This window comes from Oncorhynchus masou, chromosome 12 (genome assembly GCF_036934945.1).
Source record: "Oncorhynchus masou masou isolate Uvic2021 chromosome 12, UVic_Omas_1.1, whole genome shotgun sequence".
NCBI classification, from domain to species: domain Eukaryota; kingdom Metazoa; phylum Chordata; class Actinopteri; order Salmoniformes; family Salmonidae; genus Oncorhynchus; species Oncorhynchus masou.
The window spans coordinates 77,486,583-77,513,065 of record NC_088223.1 but is presented as its reverse complement, the minus strand read 5'-3'; the positions used below and the strand labels follow the sequence as shown (position 1 = coordinate 77,513,065).

The 26,483-nt window shown below is 42.5% G+C and overlaps 2 protein-coding genes across 5 annotated transcripts; one reads left to right on the top strand and one right to left on the bottom strand.

Moving 5' to 3' along the window:
- Positions 1-489: 489 nt before the first annotated feature.
- On the top strand, positions 490-24,606 carry LOC135550855 (aquaporin-11-like). Of its 2 annotated transcripts, none has more exons than XM_064982027.1 (3): positions 490-1,185; positions 1,474-1,590; positions 23,889-24,606. In XM_064982027.1, exons 1-3 carry the CDS (start codon positions 591-593, stop codon positions 23,975-23,977), a joined length of 801 nt encoding a protein of 266 aa, XP_064838099.1. In that variant the 5' UTR covers positions 490-590; the 3' UTR covers positions 23,978-24,606. The 2 variants fall into 2 exon arrangements, with proteins under 2 accessions (XP_064838099.1, XP_064838098.1); XM_064982026.1 differs by lacking the exon at positions 23,889-24,606 and adding an exon at positions 2,443-7,647.
- LOC135550853 (methylosome subunit pICln-like) lies at positions 9,066-25,842 on the bottom strand. Of its 3 annotated transcripts, none has more exons than XM_064982025.1 (7): positions 25,359-25,820; positions 25,078-25,214; positions 21,410-21,526; positions 21,059-21,163; positions 20,341-20,520; positions 10,504-10,558; positions 9,066-9,423 (listed from the first exon to the last, which is right to left on the bottom strand). In XM_064982025.1, coding segments are annotated over exons 1-7 (759 nt in total). In that variant the 5' UTR covers positions 25,523-25,820; the 3' UTR covers positions 9,066-9,422. The 3 variants fall into 3 exon arrangements, with proteins under 3 accessions (XP_064838097.1, XP_064838095.1, XP_064838096.1); XM_064982023.1 differs by lacking the exon at positions 9,066-9,423 and adding an exon at positions 10,009-10,197 and having other exon boundaries at positions 25,359-25,842; XM_064982024.1 differs by lacking the exon at positions 9,066-9,423 and having other exon boundaries at positions 10,500-10,558; positions 25,359-25,824.
- Between the last annotated feature and the right edge of the window lie 641 nt (positions 25,843-26,483).

The following is a 26,483-nucleotide window of genomic DNA, read 5'->3' as shown; positions in this document are numbered from 1 at the left end:
TTCATTTTCTTTTGCAACTCTGGAACATAGTAATTTGAAAATGCAACAACCGTATAGCCTAAGGCACGTATAATTTGTTTTCTTCAAGAATCAATTTATTTAACCAGGCAAGTCAGTTAAGAACAAATTCTTATTTTCAATGACTGCCTATGAACAGTGGGTTAACTGCCTGTTCAGGGGCAGAACGACAGATTTGTACCTTGTCAGCTCGGGGGTTTGAACTTGCAACCTTCCGGCTACTAGTCCAACGCTCTAGGCTACCCTGCCGCCACGGGTATGGGTATGTCATTAATTCCATTGAACAGCAGAAAATATCCCAGTCTGTGCCTTTAATGATATGCTAAAAAGGCCCCTGGAATGGATACAGCCTAATAAATAAATAATAGTTGAATTGTGATATGTTGCATGGCTACTTTAATTGTGTGTGTAGTGCGCCCTCTGCTGTTCTTCCGGACACAAATAGTGAAAGCAACTTCCGTTTGTCGAGCTAGCCATTCGCGGCGGAGGACTTTGATACATGTTGTCACTGACTACACAGAGAGGTGCATTAAGTTAGCGGAAATATAAAATCTAAACTAATTTCTGCAAGAATGACAGACTTGGGGATTTCACTGGCACTATTGGCCACAACAGTATTTCTCTGCGAGGCGACGCGCATACTGATCTCGCGCCTCTTCTCTGGCAAGGATTATGCGATTTACCTCGTGGAAATTGTCTCGACCTACCAGCTCTGTGCATGTACGCACGAACTCAAAGTCCTGGGCGAAGTTGGCAGAATCGAACCGCATATAGCACTCACACTGACTTTCATAATCACGGTGGTCCACGTAATAACTTTTCACGGGGCGTTCGCCAACCCAAATGGTGCTATCGAGAACGTTTACCGCAAGAATATCACAGGGAAAACTGCGGTGGCGCGCATAACTTGTATGTTTATAGGTGGGAAAGCAGCGCAGCTCCTTGTGCCCCATATTTGGTCCTTGGGTCTATCCGACCACCACCTCACGCACAAAAGGTTCGGATTTAAATGCTTCAGTCCCATCAATGGGTCCCTGTTGGAGGCCGCTGGTGTGGAGCTGGCTTGCACTTTCGCTGTCCAAGCCGCAGTCCTCCACATTCATAAACTGGACGAGAGATTCCACGCCCCTGTCATCGCTGCTGTCATTACGTCACTGGTTTACTCAGGTTTGTCAAGTTGAATTTCATTATGATCATCGCCACACTGTTTAATAACAAAGTATAATAGCCTAGTTATGCTTGTGCCCTCATGTCATCTATACTTCAATTAAACTAATTTAATTTGTTTGCAATTACTAGATTTGGGACTGGGAATGGAGATTTGGATTGTGTGTTAGTGTGCAAGCAGAGAAGGGGGCATGGTATATGTATTTACACTAACCTATATGAATAGGAGAAGAACTAACCTACTGAGATGTCAATTAACTTTCACCCTTTGCTCCCCCCCAATCTCAGGGGGTCATATTTCAGGGGCTGTTTTCAACCCAATCATGGCCTTCTCCGTCCTGTTCCCCTGCAGTGGACACACCTTCCTGGAATATGCTTTTGTCTACTGGCTAGGACCAGTCACAGGTAAAGTACTTGTGCTATTTTGCCTACCAGCTGTAAAGGAAATGGTAGTCTGGACAATCAGACTGACAGCAGCGCTCACACTTTGTTCTACTTCGTCATATGTGAAGTGAAACAGAATGTGAGTCGTCGTGAGGTCGTTCTGTTTCCACTAGAATAGAGCAATGGTAGCCTGGTCCCTGAATGGTTTGTGCTGTACAGACAATCTTTGTATTTTACCAGGTAAGTTGACTGAGAACACATTCCCATTTACAGCAACAACCTGGGGAATAGTTACGGGGGGGTGAATGATCCAATTGGAAGCCTGAGATGATTAGGTGGCCATGATGGTATGAGGGCCAGATTGGGAATTTAGCCTGGACACAGTGGTGAATACACTTTCTCTTACAATAAGTGCCATGGGCTCTTTAGTGACCACAGTGAGTCAGGACGGACACCAGTTTAACATCCCATCCAAAAGACCGCATCCTACACAGGGCAATGTCCCCAATCACTGCCCAGGGGCATTGGGATATGTTTTTAGACCAGAGGAAAGAGGGCCTCCAACACCACTTCCAGCAGCATCGAGTCTCCCATCCAGGGACCAACCCTGCTTAGCTTCAGGGTGGGATGATGCTGGCTCGTATGCTGCTAGTTCAAAGCCTATGGTCATTTGCATGGCAATTAGGGACCAGGCTAGAAAAATGGGTTCTTGTGTAAGACAATTGAGTTTCACCCTGCCCTGGGGTTTGGGACAGGGCTGGACGACAGAGGCGAAAATTGCTTGCTCCCAAGTGTACCCTGTATAATCTCTATCTATCTATCTATCTATCTATCTATCTATCTATCTATCTATCTATCTATCTATATTCACAGGCATGGCAATGTGCATCCTGCTCTTTGACAAAATCATCCCACTCCTATCTGGGAAAAGCACAATGGGCGTGGGCATCCCTGTTGTCCAGAAGAAGAAGATACAGTAACACATGAGATTATGGCTTTATTCCTCTGAGTAGGCTCCTTTATATATGATGGTGCCAGGGCGGCCATTAGTATTTGATTATTATGGTCACCTTATCATGACTCGGTCTAAGGGCGTTCACACATATTAAGTCTTAACTTTGTGGTCACTGATCACAGCACAAGTTCAATTTATGCTGCCCTAAAAAAGGGCCATAATATCAGCTGTTGATCAGTAAAACATTTTTACTTAAATTGAAGATTTGATGAAAATGTGCTGAGAAAAGGCTCCCTGGACTTGGTCATTATGCAATATTTTAGTTATTAGTGCAAGGTTACCTCTAATGGCATAACATGTTCCTGTATGAACCTATCCAAAACTGTCACAACCTCATGAATTGAAATTAACCTTATACTCTGAATGACTACACCAATGGCATACAGTGCATTCAGAAAGTATTCAGACTCCTTGACTTTTTCCATTGTTACGCTAGCCTTTTTCTAAAATGTATTAAAATTGTTTTTCCGCCCCTCAATCTAAACACAACACCCCATAATGACAAATCAAAAAACAGGTAGACATTTTTTGCAAATTTATAAAAATAGGGAAATATGACATTTACATAACTATTCAGACCCTTTACTCAGTACTTTGTTGAAGCACATTTAGCAGCGATTACAGCCTTGAGTCTTCTTGGATATAACGTTACAAGCTTGGCACACCTGTATTTGGGGAGTTTCTTCCATTCTTATCTGCAGATCCTCTCAAGTTGTGTCAGGTTGGATGGGGAGTGTTGCGGCACAGCTATTTTCAGGTCTCCAGAGATGTTCGATCAGGTTCCAGTCCGGGCTGCTCAATGACGTCCAGAGACTTGTTCCAAATCCACTCATACGTTGTCTTGGCTGTGTGCGTAGAGTCATTGTCCTGTTGTCAGACTGGGACGAAGGTTCACATTCCGTGCTGAGAGCTTTGGAGCAGGTTGTCATCAAGGATCTTTATACTTTGCTACGTTCATCTTTCGCTCGATCCTGACTCGTCTCCCAGTCCCTGCCTCTGAAAAACATCCCCACTGCATGATGCTGTGTCGTGGAAATTCATGTATACTGTGAGAGATTTGGACAATTATTCAAACAAGCAATCTTTAACATTGATTCATTATTGCAATAATGAAGCTGGTCGACAGCACACTGAAGTGTGTTGCATAGCGATTAAACTTCCATAGGAATCCTGGTTCTTATATAGCCGACACTAAACTGCTTAGTCATGGCTGGTTCCACCCCTCCCATGCAGATCAGGAGACTCAGACACTTTGGGTTCATCTTGTGATTATCTGCACCTGGTGCCGTTTTAACCCACAACCCAGCTTTGTTTCTAATCATCCTTGTATTTGGGCAACTGAGGGATTTTGTTCTACTCCTCCAGGCTCTCTGTTACACCCTCCACATCTTGTCTATGGAATGCAGTCTTTAGGTTTTATCACCAAGTCAAACGGTCATCTCAAGCTCTCTCTAGTTACCATACGCTTATATTAGCTGGAGGGAGCTAGAGTGTAGACCATAAAAACATATCATTAGAACAGAAATGTCCCACTCTTTCAAATATATAATTGTTAAATATCAAACAAATCATGTAAACATGTAATTTCTCACAGCTGCCACCGCACTTCACCGTAGGGATGGTGCCTGGTTTCCACCAGACATAATGCCTGGCATTCAGGCCAAAGAGTTCAATGTCGGTTTCTTCAGACCAGAGTGTCCTTTAGGTGCCTTTTGGCAAACTCCAAGCGGGCTGTCATATGCCTTTTACTAAGGAGTGGTTTCCATCTGGCCACTACCATAAAAAGGCCTGATTGGTGGTGTGCTGCAGAGATGGGAGAACCTTTCCAGAAGGACAACCATCTCCACAGAGGAACTCTGGAGCTCTGTCAGAGTGACCATCGGGTTCTTGGTCACCTCCCTGACCAAGGCCCTTCTCCCCCGATTGTGCAGTTTGGCCCGGCGGCCAGCTCTAGGAAGAGTCTTGGTGGTTCCAAACTTCTTCCATTTAGTAATGGAGGCCTCTGTGTTCTTGGGGACCCTTCAATGTTTTGGTAGTGTTCCCCAGGTCTGTGCCTCGACACAATCCTGTCTCGGAACTCTATGGAGAACTCCATCGACCTCATGGCTTGGTTTTTGCTTTGACATGCACTGTCAACTGTGGGACCTTATATAGACAGGTGTGTGGCTTTCCATTTGAATTCACCACAGGTGGACTCCAAGTTGTAGTAACATCAAGGATGATCAATGGAAACAGGATGCACCTGAGCTCAATTTTAAGTCTCATAGCTTTGTCAGTGTGTAGATTGGAGTACATTTTTATTTAATCCATTTTAGATTAAGGCCGTGATGAAACCAAATGTATAAAAAGTGAAGGGGTCTGAATACTTTCCAGATGCACTGTACCATGTTGTTGCTGTGTGAACCTTATACCCTGGATGACTACACCAGTACAACATACTCAATATGAGCAGAATGAAAAGACATGTCCCTAAGGGAGAGGCTATACAGACACGCTGGTGCCCAAATTGATTACTTTTGTCTCGCAGCAAGAGCAGTGGCGACAAACATTTGGTTCAGTCGGAAACCTGGTCTCAGACAAGATGTAACATAGTAAATGAAAATCCGAGACACTCAGAATGATAAGTAACAAGACAAATGGCAAAAACAAAAAGTACGGTAGTTATATCGCAAATGTCTACCAACCCAAAGGCTGAGTTTGAATCAGATAAATTTTAGCTAATTAGCAACTAACTAATTTACTACTTTTCATGTTAGGTTAAAGAGTTAGTGAACCCATCCCCTAACTCCTGAACTTAGCCACCTAGCTAGAATTTGTTTCATACATTTTGTAAATTCATCACATACAGTATGTTTTAGCAAATTATTAACTTAATTGAAATTTGTAACATATACAAAATTGGGAATGGACATTCAAACATAACATATACTAAAATGCAGTGTCTCGGCTTTACATACAAAATAATAAGATTCTCTGACCACAGCTCAGCAGCAGCTAGTCGTCCTGAGCCCTTCAGCTAGTTTAATGATTGTGGCTAGTAACTTAAGCTAGAATTTGAAACTTGTCTGACTAAGTTAGGACTTGGGAGTTTTCAGAAGCATCCAGTTAAATCGGAGTAATAGTTTATTTAATAAAAACATATTTGCACGTTAGATGTTCACTACAATAAAAATGTGCTTTAGTGTAGCCAATCAGGCCAGGGTGACTGCTATCTAGTGAGCAGTGTAGGTAGACTGTTTTACGGTAACATCCAGATGGTTACGACGAATGTTACAAGTTAATTCTCATGTAGGCTGCCATCCTCCTCAAAATAAAATCAAGTGAGGAAACAAATTGGAGATCGTGACCAAAACAAGTTCTCCCTCGTCCATTGACAAAACAGCACATTTGTTTACAAGAGCTTATCAGGACGACTGACTGAACCAAACCCATGCCTCTACACTCGACTCTCAGCTGCGTGACATACAGTGCAATGCAAAAGAATTCACCCCTTCGGTGCTTTTCCTATTTTGTTGCATTACGACCTATAATTTAAATGGATTTTTATTTGGATTTCATGTAATGGACATACACAAAAATAGTCCAAATTGACGAAGTGAAAAAATGTACTTGTTTCAAAAATGTCAAAAAAATAAACAGAAAAGTGGTGCATGCATATGTATTCACCCCCTTTTGATATGAATCCCCTAAATAAGATCTGGTGCAACCAATTACCTTCAGAAGTCACATAATTAAATAAAGTCCACCTGTGTGCAATCTAAGTGTCACATGATCTCAGTATATATACGCGTTCTGAAAAGCCCCAGAGTCTGCAACACCACTAAACAAGGGGCAGCACCATGAACAAGGAGCTCTCCAAACAGGTCAGGGACAAAGTTGTGGAGAAGTACAGATCAGGGTTGAGTTATAAAAAAAATATTCTTAACATCTCACAGAGCACGATTGAATTCATTATTAAAAAAGTGAAATAATATGGCACCACAAACCTGCCAAGAGAGGGCCTCCCACCAAAACTCACAGACCTAGGCAAGGAGGGCATTAATCAGAGGCAACAAAAGAGACCAAAGAGAACCCTGAAGGAGCTGCAAAGCTCCACAGCAGAGATTGGAAAGAGTGGCAAGAAAAAAGCCTTTGGGGCAGTGACTCAAGTTCACGCTCAAGTTCTGTTAGTCGTATTTCTTGTTTGTTTCACAATAAATAATAAAGGCATGTGTAAATCAAAATGATAAACATACAACAAATAAATCTTAATTCCAGATTGTAACGCAACAAAATAGGAAAAATGGCCGGGGTGAATACTTTCACAAGTTACTGTACATCCATTTGGGCGCTAGGCCTCTCCCTAATGTCATTATTGTGACATACCTCAGTAGAAAGAAATTCTGCATCACAAATGGAGCCAGGCGTTTGCAGCCCCTCAAGTTTAATATGAACTTTGTTCCAAACGATGGAGTACCTTAATCTTTGCATGTGTGCTGGTTTTTCACCAAGATTCAACTGTCCCATTTTAGTGGAGTCATGGTACCATTCCGGGGGAATAAATGTGTCTAAAAACAAGGGTTGATGATGATTAGACATTTAAGGGGTCATATGTTCATGTCAAACAATGCATTATAACTGCAAAGGTCAGTTTGCTCTTTGGCAGAAAGAGAGCAAACTCAAAATGTTTAGGCATTACCTTAGTGCAGTTACATAAAAGTGAGTCTTTGAAATGGCATCCTATTCCCTATATATAGTGCACTACTTTTGACCACAGCCCTATAAGCCCTTGTCAAAAGTAGTGCACCACACACAGACACACTAGTGAATAGAGTGCAGTTTAGACAGTCACAGAAAACAAAACAAAAATTCCTCTACTCAATCACTACTCCACTTCTATACATGTTGATTGTAGAATGAATTCTACAATGCTGTTTGGCCAGCAGTACCTCAGTAGCTTCTCATGCCAAAGAAAAGTATTCCATTTGTTAAATGATGCATGGAGATTGTTTTGTTCTTTAAGAGAGCCGTCTTGCTCTTAGTGGTGATTGTGCTACATAATTCAAAAATAAACTTTTTTTAAAGGACATGAGGATTAGGGCGGCATTTAAATTTGCGTCTTTGTATTTCTCGGCATGTCTAGATTTTTATCCTAGTATTTCGGTCTACGAGCTGCCTCTATTTTCAGTGTTCTGCTACAACTCAGATGGGCAAATGGTACATCAAATCTTACATAACTACCTACAAGCTGAAATGTATTTTATGAGACAAACTGTTTTTGCTTTAGCTGAACAGCAGCTTGTTTAGTTAAAGAATTGCTAAAAAAAAGGGGGAAAAAAAGTTGTTTAAATCTTAACATTTTATTTTGAACAATCTGATATGGGGATTCTCAGAATACACCATCACAATATTACCACATATCCCAAAGTCCCAACAGCCATAAGGAGTAATGCTAAAGGAAATTGCTTAAAATTATATTGGACATTTTCACCACTATAAAACTGTTTGTATAACCATGTTATCGTATAAATTAGTATTGTAATCTCTGGGGAAGGTGGTAAACTGGGTGGAGTGTCCGTCCAGTACAGTTGGCTTTAGAGATTCAATCTCCATAATTGATCATTACAAACGAAATAAACAGTCAACACCGCACAACTTCCTTTACTGTAGAACTTGTTAGCTCAGAATCTGATCCTGAAGATAAAAAAAGTATTTTAAGTGAACTCACTTTTGAAGTATGAATTTAAAACAGTTTACATTGTTAGCTGGTTGTTCAGCAGCCTCCACATTATCCTGCATTTTTTAGAACTAGTGGAAACATATCCATTAGCAGTACATTCCAAAGCAGGATCAAAAAAACACATTGGGATCCAGTAGCCTAATGCAATTTTTCATTAAGTAATTCTACAATTTTTAATAATTCAACAATGCCTTCCCTCTGATTAAAATGCACACTGTGCAGAAAGTCTAGAGAAGTCTATTTCTCTTCTGATGGAGAAGGAACCAATCAAAAGAGCAAAGAGGCCTGGGATGGTGTTTGGGTGCTGAGCGGCCACTGTATTTTAGCATAAATCCTCTCCCTCTGAATCCATTCTTTCTCTGTGTGTCAGTAGTCAGTCCCCCCCCCCACACACAAAGCTGCCTCTTTCTTTCAACAACTGTGGGGGGGGGGGGGTGTAGAGTGGCTGTGCAGTGTGGGCACCAACCCAGCCGGAAGAGAAGCAGTCCTACAGAAATCCACACCATGCCACTGAACCAGGGTGCCAGTTGGCAAACAAAGTCTTTTCAGCAAACAAATGTTGTTTAGGCTCTGGAGCTGGTCTGTGGCAGCAAACTGAACATCCCACCAGCATTACATCTCAAATCCTTATCCTGCAATTGATCACTTGTTACACGCAAGTTGATAAGATTTACAAGTTGCTGTTTGAAAGTCTGTGCTCATTTCGGATGACAGATTATTTTCGACTACCAATGCATCCACTCTCGCTCTCACACACACACCTTGCTTTATACAAAACCAAGTTTTATTATTTGAACATACAAGAGCTCAAAATAAATCTGCTGGCTGGTCTTTTCTTTCAGTAACAAAAATGGAAACTCTTCACAAAAAAGTGACAGTTGTTATTTGCTTTAGTCCTTCAGACTTCGAGGCCTATCGTGACCTGCCAGTAGAGATTAGCCTTGTGAGACTTAAAATTATTTATCTGTACTCATTCAGAGACCCAGTGCCTTGGCACTGCCTGCATCTGTGTTACGCAATCAGACCTTTAGGCCCCCCCACACTGCAATTCCACCCTAATGCCCCCATTTTCAAAAAGCTTTCGGTCAGGAGGGTGCTAACAAGGGCCTCTCTGTTCCATCTGCAACACAAGATCACATTTCACATGGCTGATTAGTGGCCAGGAACTGAATCTGACAAGGGTGACATCATGGCCATCATGACTCATTATTAGTCCAAACAAAACTAAAGAAAATGACTGCTTAAAAACATGCTAAAGGTGGCCTTTGGGAAAGGGACTGAGCGTGTGTGTCAATGATTAAATCACACTGTAAAGTCTAGGGAAAACCTGTGCCACAGGTGAATGGAAGGTGGAATGTATCAGTTGCAGGCTAAACTAGGCAGTCTCTGCCAACGAGCATATTAGAACTACCCAGCTTGATTACAGTACAGGGATCGTGAGCACGACGCACGGGAACAGAGCCGTTCATAATCACACCAAATCATTTACAACAGCACGGGAGTATAGAGCCAATCATGAGCCCAAATAATTGAGGCATAATTGCAGTGTTTCCCTAACCGCTGTTCAAGGACAAGCAGTCGTTCCACTTCATCTATTCCAATACTAGCACACCTGACACAGCTAATAACAGAGCTTTGACTAGTTGAAGCAGGTCTGCTAGGGATGGAAACACTGAATTATATGAGTCAACCAGCTGGAGAAGTCTTCCATGTACAGTACCGGTCAAAAGGTCAGACACTTACTCATTCAAGGGTGATGGAGTGCTGCATCAGATGACCGAGCCTTCACAATCACCCAACCTCAACCCACTGAGATTGTTTGGGATCAGTTGGACCGCTGTGTGAAGGAAAAGCCACTAACAAGTGCTCATTATATGTGGGAACTCCTTCGAGACTGTTTGAAAATAATTGCAGGTGAAGTTGGTTGAGAGAATGCCAAGAGTGTGCAAAGCTGTCATCAAGGCAAAGGGTGGCTACTTTGAAGAATCTAAAATATATTTTGATTTCACTTTTCTTTGGTTACTACATTATTCCATGTGTGTTAATAGTTTGTCTTCACTTATTCTACAATGTAGAAAATAGTAAAAAATAAAGAAATCCCCTGGAATGAGTAGGTGTCCAAACTTGACTGGTACTGTACTTAATTATCCAATAAAAATCTAATCCCTATAACCTATTCCAAGGAGGGTGAAAGTCTTACCAATGATCAACGTTGGCGTCTTCAAACTGTCCTGAGACCCCTACTGCACCAGACTCTGGAGGTTGAGAGGAAGGGTAGGAGTCAGAAGTATTTCATGAAACAACTTGCCCTTCTGGACACCTGGGTCATGTTCAGAAGTGCAAACTGTAGCAAAATGTTTTGCAATGGAAAGGGAAAATGTGTTCATTGGATAAGGCCGTACTGAAAATGACACTTGCAGAGTATACCTAACATTAGGAACACTTTCCTAAAATTGAGTTGCGCAAACCCCCTTTTGCCCTCAACACGGCCTCAGTTTGTTGGGGCATTTACTTTACGAGGTGTCGAAAGCATTCCACATGGATACTGGCCCATGTTGACTCCAATGCTTCGCACAGTTGTGTCAAATTGGCTGGATGTCCTTTGCGTTATGGACCATACTTGATACGCAAAGGAAACTGGAGTGTGAAAAACCCAGCAGTGTTGCAGTTCTTAAACCGGTGCGCCTGGCAACTACTACCATACCCCGTTCAAAGGCACTTAAAATCATTTGTCTTGCCAATTTACCCTCAACATACACAATCCAGTAACATCAATAAGGGACCAAAGCTTTCACCTGGATTCACCTAGTCAGTCTGCCATGTAAAGACAGTGTATGAGGTACCGCAGGTGAAAAGGGAATAGTGTAGCTCAGTTGGTAGAGCATGGTACTTGCCATGCCAGGGTTATGGGGGACCAGTATGAACAAATAGTCAAATGTATGCACTCACTACTGTAAGTTGCTCTGGATAAGAGCCCCGGCTAAAATGTAAATGTAATAGGAACAATGAAATATCCCTGGAACAATTTGAAAATATCCTATAGTAAATAGGATATAATTACTGTATTTTTCCCAGAGGAGACTTCCGTTATACCCCAATTCAGTGTTTGATAAACTTGAGTACCAGTACCCCAAACCAGTTGCACTTAATTGATCTTATTCCAGCATGAGAACTGGTCAACAAATGTAGTTGATAACGGAAGTTCAACAAAAGTTAGGCAGTCTGAATGGCTTCCTTCTTTAATGTCATCAGTAAGCAAATACATTCACATTACTTCCTCTATGGTCATAGTGGGAATCAATGCGTGTTTACAAACTATCATAGCATCATATCTACTCCTTTCAATTTGCCAAGTGCGGAATGTCATACACCTATTTACCTTATAGCCTATGAGCACGGCACAATAATGCACATTCCTCACTCGTGCTGTCTAACCTATGGGCTCAAGCTTGCTATTATCACCTTCCACGCTCAACCAAATCGTGGGATACGTTTACGTCAACTTGCCCTTTGATCTCCTCTCACTTGCTGTTTTTCAGTAACAGTTTGACAACCCCCCCCCCAAGGATAATTCCTGAGACGAGGCTATGACCAAAACTATTTTAATAAATATTCCTATTTCACTTTGTCGCTGTTCATTCAGTTATGTAGTTCATTTGAGGAAAGGCTAACTAATCAAAGGCTTGACGATTAGTTGACCAGTTCATGGTATCAGATCAGCCATGCTAGAACTGGAATAGTTCAAACATAATCAAGAATAGGCTGAGGATACACTAGCTACCCTAAGGTCACAGACCAAAAAGGTTAGTGTCGGGTGTCAATTGCACTGAGTCAGAAAAGACAGGCAGCAGCGTAGCAAAGCTAAGCTTTGTGGAACCAGTAGCATTGACCTATAGAATTTATGGAATCCATGCAACACAAGTGCGCTCCGCCATCATGTTTCAAACGCCTCAGTCACAACTCATAAACCTATATAGGACATTCGCTGTAGCATAACCATGACACTACACCCCGCCCGAAACGGAATGGACCAAGCTGGAATGTAATGTAAGATGGCGCCGGCAGCTCTACTTCTAAGCAACTTTGCATTATTTAGTTTGGGTTATTTCTTACATTATTAGCCCAGAATTGCGTTATTACATACAGCAATAAATGACTTGGATATCAGAGCGGATCATTTGTTCGTACCCCCCAAGGCAATTTAACTTATTCCAGAGGCTGCTCCAAAACATATTATTACTCACTAATGTTCAGCCTCTGGATAATAAAGTAGACAAGCACCTCCTTCCAGAGACACATCAGGGATTGTAACATACTCAGTTTCACGGAAACATGGCTCTATCGGGATATACCGTCCATACAGCCAGCTGTGTTCAGTACATCGCAAAGACAGGAATACATCTCTCTGGGAAGAAGGCAGGGGTGTATGTTTCATCATTAACTACTCGTGGTGCGATTATGATAACATACAGGAACTCAGAGCATGCACAGACCAGCTGGCTTGAAAGTTTACGGACATCTCCACTTTGCTGATCCGCAACACAGGGGCCCCACAAGGGTGCGTGCTAAGCCCCCTCCTGTACTCCCTGTTCACCTTTTGACTGCGTGGCCACGCACGCCTCCAACTCCGATGACAGATTTTACAGATCTTTGCCGATAACAACAGTAGTAGGCCTGATTACAAACAATGAGACCAGCTACAGGGAGGAGGTGAGGGCCCTGGGAGAGTGGTGTCAGGAAAACAAACTCAACGTCTTTTAGATGTGTGCATTGTTAGAGCTAGGAACAAGCATTTAGCTACACCCACAATAACATCTGCTAAATATGTGTACGTGACCAATAAAGTTTGACTTCGGTGTCAACATGTCTAACGTGGTGAAGGGGAGTAGGGTGACGTAGTATTGTCAACACAAAAAAGGTGGTCACTGTCAGAAGTCTGCTTGATTGCTTCACTTGGGCCATCTGCTGGTGGTGTGCCACTCAATCTGAGCTTTATCTCCTAAAGCAGACCCGTGGGTAGTATTCACCAAACAGAAAACTGACTGAAACAGGGAGAGACTACTTGGATACTAATTTCCATTTTCCGTTGCAAAACATTTTATAGAGCTTCTGCTGCGTGTCCAAATAAGACCCTCAAAAAAAGAAAACACTTTATATGTCCTGTCATGACGTTGGCCTGTGGGTAAAGGTTTATGACCCCCCCCCATAAATACCTTTCTCCCTTCCCTCTCACTCTAGACTCTACTGAAGGACTCTTGAATAGGCTTTGTGAAACAGAGAGCATGAGGAACAAACAAGTGGGGGGAAAGGAACCATATTTCAGTAATCTAAAACAGTTGAAAAACTGATATCATATTCATTCGGTTGTCATCTGAGACAGGACGACAAACTATCAGATTCACATGGAAGTGTTGTGCAATTTAAATGTTTAAATATGAAACTATTTGTGAAAAGAAGAAATGTAATTTTAGCTTCCAAATGAGAGAATTGGGTTTTCATAAGCTTAGAGCTCTGCTCAATCAGTGGCCTACCCCTGTGAATGGACATTGGTTATAAACTATGAAAACACTCCTCTCCCTCCACTATATAAGCCCTTGATGAAAATGTAACCTCCTGTTCCAAGTACGCGAGGCCTGCAGCCTCTGCGTTAAAAGGGCGAATAACTTTGTTCCAAGGACGATAGGATGACGGTCCATACATTAAAAAGGACTAACACGTCAACTACAGAACTAAGCCAACCTCAGCGTGAGCTTTGGTTGTGAATGGTATGAACATTGAACTCTTATTCACTAAAGTGAGACATTCTGGCCATTACAGCAGCTGTAAACGTGGGCTAGTAAAGGACGGACGACGTATCTAGTCTAACACAACGACGATACTTCAACATAGCCAATTTACCACCAGAGACATTCTTCGAGGACAGGAAGATCTGTTAGCCAACACCGCCAGCATCTACGACCAACCTACCGAAGCGCAGCTCAGTAAATATTTATTGCATTTTCATTTTCCAAATGGGTGGTAATTTAGAATGTATAAGATACTGCATTTACGATAGCATGGCTTCTCCCTTGTTTCCTCAGTCTTCCCGCTCTTTCACTCAAACCCAACCCCCTTTCCTTTGTGTAACCAGATATTGTTGGCTCCGTCCACCAGGGACGTTTTCCGTATGACATCATTTGCATTCTGTGTATATGTAATTCTGTGTGATTAGTTAGGTATTTAGTAAATACATAATTAAACCCAATTTTATATTGCTGATTCAACTTGTTAGCCAGGGTTCGTGAAGATAACCAAGAATTTACAACTTTCAGATGAGACTGAAATAAGGTGACGATTAATATTGACTGCTATTGATGTAAAATATTAGTAGGTCTTTAAGAGTTTATTCGGAAGATAACAGCTCTATAAACACGCTTTCGTGGTGCCCCAACTTCCTAGTTAATTACTTTTACATGATTAGCAAAATCAGGTAATATTATTTACAGAGAAAGGATTTTATAGAATAGCTTGTCATATCACTTAATCCGGCATAGCCAAAGACACGACAGTCCCTTGACCTAAAAGTGAGAGTTCAAATGAAAACAAGACTATGCATTTCCTTCTAACATCATACAGTGCAGTCAGACAGTATTCAGACCAGTTGTTTACAGAGATTATTTCACTGTACCACAATTCCAGCAGGTCAGATGTTTACAAACAATAGACTGTCCCTTTAAACAGCTTGGAATATCCCAGAAAAGTAGGTCATGGCTTTAGAAGATTCTGATAGGCTAATTGACAGTTTGAGTCAATTGGAGGTGCACCTGTGGATGTATTTCAAGGCCTACCTTCAAACTCAGTGCTTCTTTGCTTGACATCGTAGGAAAATCCAAAGAAAATCAGCCAAGACCTCAGAAAATAAATTAGACCTCCACAAGTCTGGTTCATCCTTGGGAGCGATTTCCAAATGCCTGAAGGTATCACGTTCATCTGTGCAAACAATAGTATGCAAATAAACACCATGGGACCACGCAGAAGTCATACTCCTCAGGAAGGAGACGCACTCTGTCTCCTAGAAATGAACCTACTTTGGTGCGAAAAGTGCAAATCAATCCCAGAACAACAGCAAAGGACCTTGTGAAGATGCTGGAGGAAACAGGTACAAATGTATCTATATCCACAGTAAAACGAGTCCTATAATCGACATAACCTGATAGGCCGCTCAGCAAGGAAGAAGCCACTGCTCCAAACCCGCCATAAAAAAAGCCAGACTACGGTTTGCAACTGCACATTGGGACAATGATCGTGTTTTTGGAGAAAAGTCCTCTAGTCTGATGAAACAAAAATAGAACCGTTTGGCCATAATGACCATCGTTAAAGGGGGAGGCTTTCAAGCCAAAGACACCATCCCAACCGTGAAGCACGGGGGTGGCAGCATCATGTTGTGGGGCTGCTTTGCTGCAGGAGGATGGGAAATTATATGGATATTGAAGCAACATCTAGTGTTACCTATACAGGTATTCTGTGTCTCTCATTCTCCCCTCACAGGTAGCATTCATCATTCCCCAATCAGTCATCAATCAGTTGCTAATCAGAAGACACACCTCCTCCTGTTACCATTACCCCATCACATTCCCTTGGTTTAAAAACCCTGTCTGTTTGCTCTAGAGCTCAATCTCTCTGTCAATGTCATCTGTCTGTAGATCTCATTTGGTTTTTGCAACTACATGTCACTTTGTCCCCACCTGTGAGTATTGGTTTTGTTATGATGTTTGTTTTACGGTGGGAAAAGGGGGTACCAAGATAAGGCGCCCATGGGCATTCATTACCCATAGGAATACTATGTATAAAAACACTAGTTAGAACTGGGCGGACCACCCACTATTTTTGGTTAGTTAGTTAGCTGTTGGTGAAGTAGGCTTGTTTAGCTTTGGGGTGTTTTTGGATACTTGTTTATTTCCTTGGGTCCAGCTCAGCCCATTTCCCTGCTCCCCCCATTACCGTGTGTTTTCAAATAAACCATGAGTGTTTGACGGTAATTTAGTTGTCTGTGGTTTTCATTCTCACTTACTTTTTCACTATTATAATTTGCATGAGTCATGTTACGGGTCTCGTTACCATCCCCCCTAGACTGTCGGGCCAAAAAGGATTCGTAACAAGTGGGGGCTCATCCGGGATATGTCTTTACTGACACCCCTGCCGCTTGTGCAGTTTGTGATCGTGGTATAGTTCAGTGTTGAGCGTCATAGCTGATGTAGCATTAGTGTTTGATATTTGTTGGCTCGTGTGTAGTATTTAAAGATGGCTACATTTGATTTGAAATCCTTTTGGATAACCCTTCGTGGGAGGTTTTTGATAAATGTCGTAGAGTTGATTTAATGACCTTGGCTGACCATTCGTTATCGATTCCGCAGAGTTTAGTTAAAGCGTAGGTTAAACAACTAGTGTTAAATGTTTTGTTGGAAGAGCAGGTGCTTGTGTTACCGCTGCCTGAGCCTACTACCCCTGTAGGGGATGTTGCTGCTCCTCTAAGCCCGTTGGTGGCTGAGGCTAAAGCTCCAGCCACATTGCCCCGTTTTGATCCACAATCCCCACAGTCAACCGATGATGCCAGGAGGGATGTCCGGTCAATACAGTTCCAACTGGAGAGTCTCCCGCCTAATTTGGGCTCTCTTCCACCTCCAGTTGGAGATGTGTAAAATTGAGGCAGAAAAAGAACGAGAACAGCGGCAGATGGAGTTAAAAATGCGCCAGATGGAACTGGAGGCAGAGACAGCAAGGCAGTCTCCTCACCAGCTGGAGCTTCCAACACTTTTGACAGTAGGGACATTGACTCTCTGAACAAAGGTACAAAGGCAGAGGTTGACTCCTATTTTTGTGTTTTTGAACGTATAGCCGTAGCATTGAAATGGCCTGAAGAGGTATGGTGCCTATTACTTCAGTGTAAATGAACTGGTAAAGCCCAAGAAGTTGTGTCAGCGCTACCTCTGGAGGACAGTTTGAATTATGAAGTGGTCTAAGCTACTGTTCTTCGTGCCTATGAGCTTCAGTTCAGCTTCACATCAGTCAGGAAGTTAAACTTGGTCACAATTGGGTCTTCCAAATGGACAATAACCCCAAGCATACTTCCAAAGTTGTGGCAAAATGGCTTAAGGATAAAAGTCAAGGTATTGGAGTGGCCATTAAAGTCCTGACCTCAATCCTATAGAAAATGTGTGGGCAGAACTGAAAAAGCGTGTGCGAGCGAGGAAGCCTACAAACCTGACTCAGTTACACCAGCTCTGTCAGGGGGAATGGGCCAAAATTCACCCAACTTACTGTGGGAAGCTTGTGGAAGGCTACCTGAAATGTTTGACCCAAGTTAAACAATTCAAAGGCAATGCTACCAAATACTAATTGAGTGCATGTAAACTTCTGACCCACTGAGAATGTGATGAAAGAAATAAAAGCAAAAATAATTCCCTGCTATTATTATTCTGACATTTCACGTTCTTAAAAGTGGTATTCCTAACTGACTTAAGACAGGGAATTTTTACTAGAATTACATGTTAGGAATTGTGAAGAATGCATTTAAATGCATTTGCCTAAGGTGTATGTAAACTTCTGACTTCAACTGTACATACAATACCCCATAATGCCAAAGCGAAAACAGCTTTAGAAGTAAAACATTTCCATAAGTATTCAGACCCTTTGCTATAAGAGTCCAAATTGAGCTCAGGTGCATCCTGTTTCCATTGATCATTCTTGAGATGTTTCTATGACTTGGAGTCCACCTGTGGTAAATTCAATTGATTGGACATGATTTGAAAAGGCACACACCTGTCTACATTAGGTCCCACAGTTGACAGTTGTCGGAAAATTGTGAGATTATGTTATAGTGCTTGAAAGATTATATAATCTTTGTATTGCATTAGAATGGTTGTTTTAGTCGACAGAATAGAATCTGTCGACGATTGTGTTGTGTTTCACTGAGGATGGGCCTCTACGAGATAGCACTGACAGGAGATTTACGAAGTCTTTTGCCAATAAAGCCTAAAGAGCATTCCAGATAGTGAGGTAATGTTTTGGTACTATGAAGTACCAGGAACGAGATTAGAATCTCGTTTTAGAGACCAAACTGAATGATAATTTATAGCTAATGCTATCTGGCTATGGGATACTCAGAATTAATTTATAGACACTGAATTTATTTGAGAGTCAAAGGGCTATGGTGAAGCTCATAATGGTGAAGCTCATAATTAATGAAGATTAAAATATAACTCTGACTTGTGTGTTGTTTGTAAACTCTCCTCATTTAGTAATACAGGAAATTACCACGACACAGTGCATGTCAGAGCAAGCCATGAGTTTGAAGGAGTTATCCCTAGAGCTCCGTGACAGGATTGTGTCAACCCACAGATCTGGCGAAGGATACCAAAAAATAAATTGCTGCAGAATTGAAGGTCCTCAAGAACACAGTGGCATCCATCATTCTTAAATGGAAGAAGTTTTGAACCACCAAGACTCTTCCGAGAGCTCGTCTCCTGGACAAACTGAGCAATCGGGGGAGAAGGCCCTTGGTCAGGCAGGTGACCAAGAATCTGATGGTCACTAACAGAGCTCCAGAGTTCCTCTGTGGAGATGGAAGAACCTTCCAGAAGGACAACCATCTCTGCAGCATTCCACTAATCAGGCCTTTATGGTAGTGGCCAGACAGAAGCCATTCTTCAGTTAAAGGCACATGACAGCCCTCTTGGAGTTTGCCAAAAGGCACCTACTAATGGACTCTCAGACCATGATAAACAATGTTCTCTGGTCTGATGAAACAAAGATTGAACTCTTTGGCTTGAACTCTTTGGCTTGAATGCCAAGCGCCACATCTGGAGGAAACCTGGCACCATCCCTATGGTGAAGCAAGGTGGTGGCAGCATCATCCAGTGGGGATGTTTTTCAGGGGCAGGGACTGGGAGACTAGTCAGGATCAAAGGAAAGATGAACGGAACAAAGTACAGAGAGATCCTTGATGAAAACTTGCTCCAGAGCACTCAGGACATCAGACTGGGGTGAAGGTTCACCTTCAACAGGACAACCCTAAGCACATAGCCAAAACAACACAGGAGTGGCTTCAGGACAAGTCTCTGAATGTCCTTAAGTGGCCCAGCCATAGCCCGGACTTGAACCCGGTCTAGCATTTCTGGAGGGAGAGACCTGAAAATAGCTGTGCAGCGACGCTCTCCATCCAACTTGACAGAGCTTGTGTGCCAAGCTTGTAGCGTCATACCCAAGAAGACGCGAGACTAATCTCTGCCAAAGGCGCTTCAACAAAGTACTGAGTAAACGGTCTGAATACTTATGTAAATGTGATGTTTTTTATTAAAATGTGCAAAAATGTTGTTGCTTTGTCATTATGGGGTATTGTGTGTAGATTGGGGGGAGGGGGGGGGGGCAATTGAATCAGTTTTAAAATAAGGCTGTAACGTAACAAAATGTGAAAGATCAAGGGGTCCGAATACTTTCCGAATGCACTGTACATTAAGTTGTACTTGTGTGCTAGTGCTTTAGCTTATATTTTCTTTTTACTGGACTGCTGAACAATCCAAATATTAGTTAATTGTGCATTTTCAAATCTGTACTTTCTGCAGGATTTGTTGATAACGTAATTAATACATTCAGTAACATAAGGGCTACTTCAAACAATAGTGAAATGTAGCGTTATTCAGTTTGGAATTCGAGGCTAGCCTACTGATGGGGTGCTTAGTACGGTTTAACTAAAACGCTGGCAGGAGGTTCAGGACGGCAAATTGATTCCCTTCAATAATCTAATGCTGATGTGTGTCGCTGATGTTTCATGCATCTTCAGAGCATCTTGCATTGTTCCAGTCCTACCACAAAATGTCCACCCCCTAGGACCCACTGTTACCCAAATCAAGGGTGTTCATTAGGCACCAAACAGAAAGACTGAAATGTTGAGGGACAACTTGGACTCATTTCCTTTTTCCATTGCATGCCCTAATGAACACGACCCATGTACGTATACAAAGCAATGCAGACCCCATTCCAATGCATTTCAAGCTCATACCATTGCAGCATCCCGTTGGGGTGTCCTCGGGCCTTACCACGGCCATGCAGTGGTGTTTCTGGGATGCAGAGTCGGCCAGCATCCCCTCCAGTCTTTCCAGGGTGGCCTGGCCCTCCAGGGTGAGCTGGGACAGACTCTCCTCAAAGTTGTAAAATGTTGGCAGGTCTATCTGACCCTGTTCTGTGGGTGGGGAGACAGGAGACTGAAAGGTTAGTCAAATGCCCACATAGTTGACATTGGGCGCCCCAATTAAAGTATTGTGGGACTGTAAAGTTGTGGTTTTGAAATGGAAGTTGTTTAAAAAAAATGATTGGGGGGGGGGGTACAGTTACTTTATGCGTTAAGGCATGGTATCATACAGCAGATATATACTTTGGTGAAAGTTAGCCAACTTTAATTATTCTTTTAGCACTGACAGTCCAACAACCGGACTGAGAAATTAATGTGCATCCTTATACTGATTGCAGAACAGTTGTCAAGGTGTCGAGGAAGTGCACTGAGGACATTTGGGCATGAAACATCAAGTCTAGATGTCAAGAAATAAGTTAATTTGTCGGCAAGAAAGATGGGTTGTGTTCATTAGTCGCCAAAACAGCAAGAAGACTAAAGCAGGGAGGGACTACCTTGACTTGTCCAATGGGAAAGGTTCAATTGTTTCCGGTGCAAAACATTCTGATGTGTGCCCTAATGAATACTGAACATGGTCAGGCTCACTCACCAGCTTCTTCAACGTCGTACTCATCTCCCTCAAAGTCAGAGTCGGAGTCTTCAGGGTCAGGGTGCAGGGCCTGGCATTCAGAGATGGCTGAGAACATGGGCTCCACTGGAGGGTGGAAAACCAACTCAAAGTATTTTGGAAAGTTGTCCAAACCAACCCTTTCCCCAAACCATAGATTTACAGCTGTAAAAGGGACCATCAGTTTGGTCCGATCTAAGTAACATTCCTTTGAGGTTCATTTTTCAAATTTAGCTCAGGCTGAAGAATATCTATTACGAGTCCAAATATGTGCTGATATAGCTCACTATACGGTGAAGTATGCATGAATGGTATTCCACAGTACCCACTTACAGGTGGCCTTATCACTGGGCACAAAACGGATCTCTGTAACAGGACTTATGGAATCAGCGTCGCAGTCATCATCAGTACTCTCATTATCCTCTTCCTCCGCACACTTCTCACAGTTACCTGGGGGGCAGAGAGAATTGTTAGTCCACATTTACACAGGGAGCCCAGTTCAGATTTTTATCACTTAATTTGTCTCTTGACCAATCAAATCAGACAGATCTTTTGCTACTAAAAATTGGGCAAAAGATCAGAATTGGGCTGTCAGTGTAAACGCAGCTATAGAGTCAGTAGTGGAACAGAGCTCCGTTGCAATCTCATGACACTCACATTATGGCACACCTGCATGTACAACTAGGGCTACTTGTGAGCGTATTCTCCCACACACAGAGCAGTGGAAATGTGTTCTCTAGTGTGATGAATTACGCTTTACGATCTGGCAGTCCAACGGACGAATCTGGGTTTAGCGGAATCTGGTGCCAGCAGAACATACAGTGCCAAGTAAAGTTTAGTTGTTTTTATATGGTTCAGGCTAGGTCCCTTAATTCCATTGAAGGGAAATCTTAACACTACAGCATACAATGACATTCTAGACAATTCTGTGCTTCTGACTTTGTGGAAGGCCCTTTCCTGTTTCAGCATGACAATGCCCCTGTGCACAAAGTGATGTCCATACAGAAATGGTTTGTCGAGAACGGTGTGGAAGAACTTGACTGCACAAAGCCCCGACTTCAACCCCAATCGGAAACCTTTGGGATGAATTGGAACGCCAACTGTGAGCCAGGCCTAATCACCCAACATCAGTGCCCGACCTCACTAATGCTCGTGGCTGAATGGAAGCAAGTCCCTGCAACAATGTTCAAACATCGAGTGGAAAGCCTGCCCAGAAGAGGGGGGGCTGTTATACAGCAAATGTATGTATATGGGTAAGGTGACTAGACATCAGGATATTTGAAACAGAGTAGCAGCAATGTAAATTAAGATTTTATGCCAGTGTGTTTGCGTAGTCAGTATAAATGTGTGCGCGTGTTGTGTGTTGAGTGAGTGTGTAGAGTCCTACAAGTGTGTATAGAGAGTGTAAAAATAAAATACAAGGGTCAACTCAGATAGAGAATGGCTACACGGACTGTTAGCTATTTAGCAGTTTTATGGCTTTGGGATAGAGGCGGTTTGTGTCAGACTTGATGCACCAATACTGCTTGCTGTGCAGAAGCAGAGAAAAGTCTATGGTTTGGGTGGCTGGAGTGTAACGTTTTTTTCTGACCTTCCCGTCACACTGCCTGATAGAGGTCCTTGATGGCAGGGAGCTTGGCCCCGGTGATGTACTGGGCTGTCCGCACCACCCTCTGTAGCACCATGCGATTGAGGATGGTGCTGTTGCCATACCAAGCAGTGATGCAGCCAGTCAAAATTGCACTCAACAGTGCAGTTGTAGTTTGAGGATTTGAGGGCCCTTGCCAAATCTTTCCAACTTCATGGGGGGGGGGGGTCATCGCATGCGAGTCCTTAGTGATTTGGACACTAAGGAACTTGAAGCTCTAAACCCCACTTCCCCTGCAGCCCTGTCGATGTGGACTTGCTGCCCCCGTTTCCTGTAGTCCACGATCAGCTCCTTGGTCTCACTGATGTTGATGGAGAGCTTGATGTCCTGGCACCATACGGTCAGGTCACTAACCTCCTCCCTGTGGGCGGTCTCGTCGCCAGTGATCAGGCCTACCACCATCCATCGTCAGTAAACTTGGTGGTGCTGGAGTCATGCGTAGACCGCACAGTCGTGGGTGACTGCTTATAGCTTATTCTTTCAGTAGTAAATTACAGAGGTGGGACCAAGTCATTGTTTTACAAGTAAGTTTCAAGTCCCAGGGCAAATCCTAAACAAGTTATGTGCTCCACAAAGCACAACTCAAAGAAAAAAAAAATATTCTTTCATTTTGATCTTACACTACCTATACAACCAAATGTCCAACATGCAAATGGAACAATATTTTACTTACATTTAAAACAATTTTCCCTACCAAACAAGTGTTAAGGTGGCCAAGCGGATTATGAATCTAAGAGCACTACAATCAGAGTTAACTGGCATTAATAAAATGATGAAGTTTAATTTAAAGTTCCACATGTTATTAGTCGTATGTACAGGTTACACATGGTACACAGTCCAACAGAATGCTTACTGGCAGGTTCCTTCGACAATGCAACATTTGGCACAACAAATTGGCATAAGTGAGCAAATGAAGTCTAATGACTTTGGCATGACCTGAGACATGAAGCAAAAACACTGCTTATTGTTTAGTCTCAGCAGCAACTCAGCTGTAAATAAGCTCTCAAGAGCATCGGATGTCCGAGCAACCGTGACTGGCAGCCGCAATATGACAATGAGCCTCTCTAGGGGGTTAAAACGGGCCATTCAGCAGCGGGTGAGTATGTGTGGCTGTTCCTGACAGGACAACCTGGGCTCAAGAGTATTTTCTTTTATTCTTGACAGAAATCCAAGGGATTCCATTTAGTGTGACACATTTCTTATGGTATGTATTAAATGTGGTTGTCCATCGCCCATTTCATATGATATGTTAAGAATTTGCTAAACGTAATATATTTTACACATTTTCCTAAATGTTTGATATGTTACGAATTCTAGCTAGCTGTCAAATATTAGCTAGGCTTTATGTTAAGGTTAGGAGTTAGGTTAAAGGGTTAAAATGCTAAAGTTTTCCGTGATAAGATTTGAATTCACAACCTTTGGGTTGCTAGGCGTTTGCTTTATACGCCCACCCATCCACCCTAATTTTGTTTCTGTGTAACAGTATAACTTTAGACCGTCCCCTCGCCCATACCCGGGCGCCAACCAGGGACCCTCTGCACACATCAACAACTGACACCCACGAAGCATCGTTACCCATCGCTCCACAAAAGCCGCGGCCCTTGCAGAGCAAGGGGAACTATTACTTCAAGGTCTCAGAGCAAGTGACGTCACCGATTAAAACGCTATTTAGCGCGCACCACCGCTAACTAAGCTAGCTGTTTCACATCCGTTACACCTGCATTAAGTAACCAATTTGTCTTATGTCACCATACCAAACTAATGTAGGTATCCCGGGTTCACGTTTACTATGCTACGTCTAGTCTGAGACCAGGCAGGACAGGAGGCATGCCAGTGTGACTCAGATGTTATTTTGGTGAACAATAAATGCTTTCGTATGTCATTTGGGATGTTTTGAGAGTTGATTTTGTGAAAAAGCATTAGTCAAATTAAGTTGCAAAACGTTTTGGCTGTTGCAAAATCGTGTGCAATGGAAACTGGTTATATTAACTTTAGGAACCAAAGTGAAAGAAACTGAGGGCCCTTCCTGAATTTGTCTTTACTCCAAAAATAAAACGCTTTGTAACTTAAGGGTTTGTTGCAAAACGTTTTGAAACATAATAAATTAATATACCCTTACGTGTGTGTACAAGATGTAGGCAATCCCGTCTGTGTTTGCATGCGCCCGACTGTGAGAAACCGCAACGTTTTCGAGCATAACTGTATACAATAATAAGGTCTATGTACAGGCTCAACTTCACATAACATGCGGCTCGCTTCAAACTGGCATGGCCTCATTGCACTTCGGAAAGTGAGACTATTCTGAATACACTGGAATTGAGAGAAAGACAAAGTATCTTTGGAGAAACCTCACCGTTGAGTTTGGTGTTGACCATGACGTACAGGTGCTCTCCTGGGTACGCGTTAAAATCGCGTGAGATTGCATGGAGACTGATTGACGGGTATTTCAAATTAAATCCCATTCCAGACCCATCGAACCATGATACACACCTGGGAAGAGATTAGACAATGTAATTAAAAATACATTTTACGCACTTTAGGTAGCCAATATGAGGAAAGGCCTTTGTCAAACACATACTAGTCGATTTCAATCAAATCGCGCAGTTTCTTGATGAATAACCTGGAAACACTCACGTTTCTGCAATGTACAGAGTTCCTGGTCCAAGCCCTTCGCCATTCCAAACAGCGGTGATTTCACCTTGATTGTACCGTATTCCTTCACTTGGAGGAGATACGTTTTTCAGATTCACCATCGTAGCTTCCCTGTCCTCCCGACCCGCATGGAGTGAATTAAACATGTTGATCGGATAGTTTCCACCTATCTGCAGATTTATAAACAACGATGTATGATGTTCGGATAATTTTGAGGTTCAATGGACAATTCGGTTACGAGAATGACACTGCGCTTCTTTAATTGCCTTGCTGTGTTCTGAAAGTCTTTTTGAGACCCCTTTCCGATGGTTGTTTAACTCCAAACGAACTGCTTTCCACACCAGTTTCTGTAGTTGGCGGAGCGTAGTCTAATTAAGATTTGGGCGGGGCAGCCGATTTATCCTATGAGCGCTGTAATTAGGTTGTTTATAAAGTGGGCTAGTTCGTTTTAAAAGGCCCAGTGCTCCGGGTATGCGGAGTGTGTGTAGACCATTCCATTGGTACGTAAAAGACCTCTCCAATCCACCCGGGGCACCCGACCATATGCAAAACAAACTCGCAAATAAACCATACGGAACTTTAATAACAACTAGGGGTGCACTTGAGCCAAAAATCCAACTAAAATAGACAAGTATTTTCCAGAAATGACCTAATTTGACAGAAAGAGGCACACCGATTAGCAACATAAAAAACGACTTTAAGTATTGTTTTCATGAGTTAAGACGTGTAAATAAACCATACATCAACCACACAAGTCAACATTTCTGGAGAAACAAATAGCAACTAAACTTTAATTAATGCATCTTTAAGGAAACATGCCCCCTCAACAATTTTTCCAGATTGTTCTCAAATCAAATCAAATGTATTATAAAACCCTTCTTACATCAGCTGATATCTCAAAGTGCTGTACAGAAACCCAGCCTAAAACCCCAAACCAGCAAGCAATGCAGGTGTAGAAGCATGGTTCTCAAGTGGACATGCCTGCATTAGTCAGAAAGCTGATTGTATCAATATTTCATACCATCATGCTGTCCTCTCCCTTTTCAAGAGACATAAAACAAGTCGGCCTACCATTCCTTGTTTAAAAAAGCTTTTTATTATGACAAA

What these genes read in the sequence shown, in the direction of transcription:
- LOC135550853 (XM_064982023.1), bottom strand. Translation starts at nt 25,522, where the DNA reads ATGTTTAATTCACTCCATGCGGGTCGGGAGGACAGGGAAGCTACGATG. An exon ending in ACTCTGTACATTGCAGAAAC is followed by an intron (nt 25,215 to 25,358) that starts GTGAGTGTTTCC and finishes ATCTCTTCCCAG; the next exon opens with GTGTGTATCATGGTTCGATG. An exon ending in GTACGACGTTGAAGAAGCTG is followed by an intron (nt 20,521 to 21,058) that starts GTGAGTGAGCCT and finishes CCCCACCCACAG; the next exon opens with AACAGGGTCAGATAGACCTG.
- LOC135550855 (XM_064982026.1), top strand. Translation starts at nt 591, where the DNA reads ATGACAGACTTGGGGATTTCACTGGCACTATTGGCCACAACAGTATTT. An exon ending in TACGTCACTGGTTTACTCAG is followed by an intron (nt 1,186 to 1,473) that starts GTTTGTCAAGTT and finishes CCCCAATCTCAG; the next exon opens with GGGGTCATATTTCAGGGGCT. An exon ending in CTGGCTAGGACCAGTCACAG is followed by an intron (nt 1,591 to 2,442) that starts GTAAAGTACTTG and finishes CTATATTCACAG; the next exon opens with GCATGGCAATGTGCATCCTG.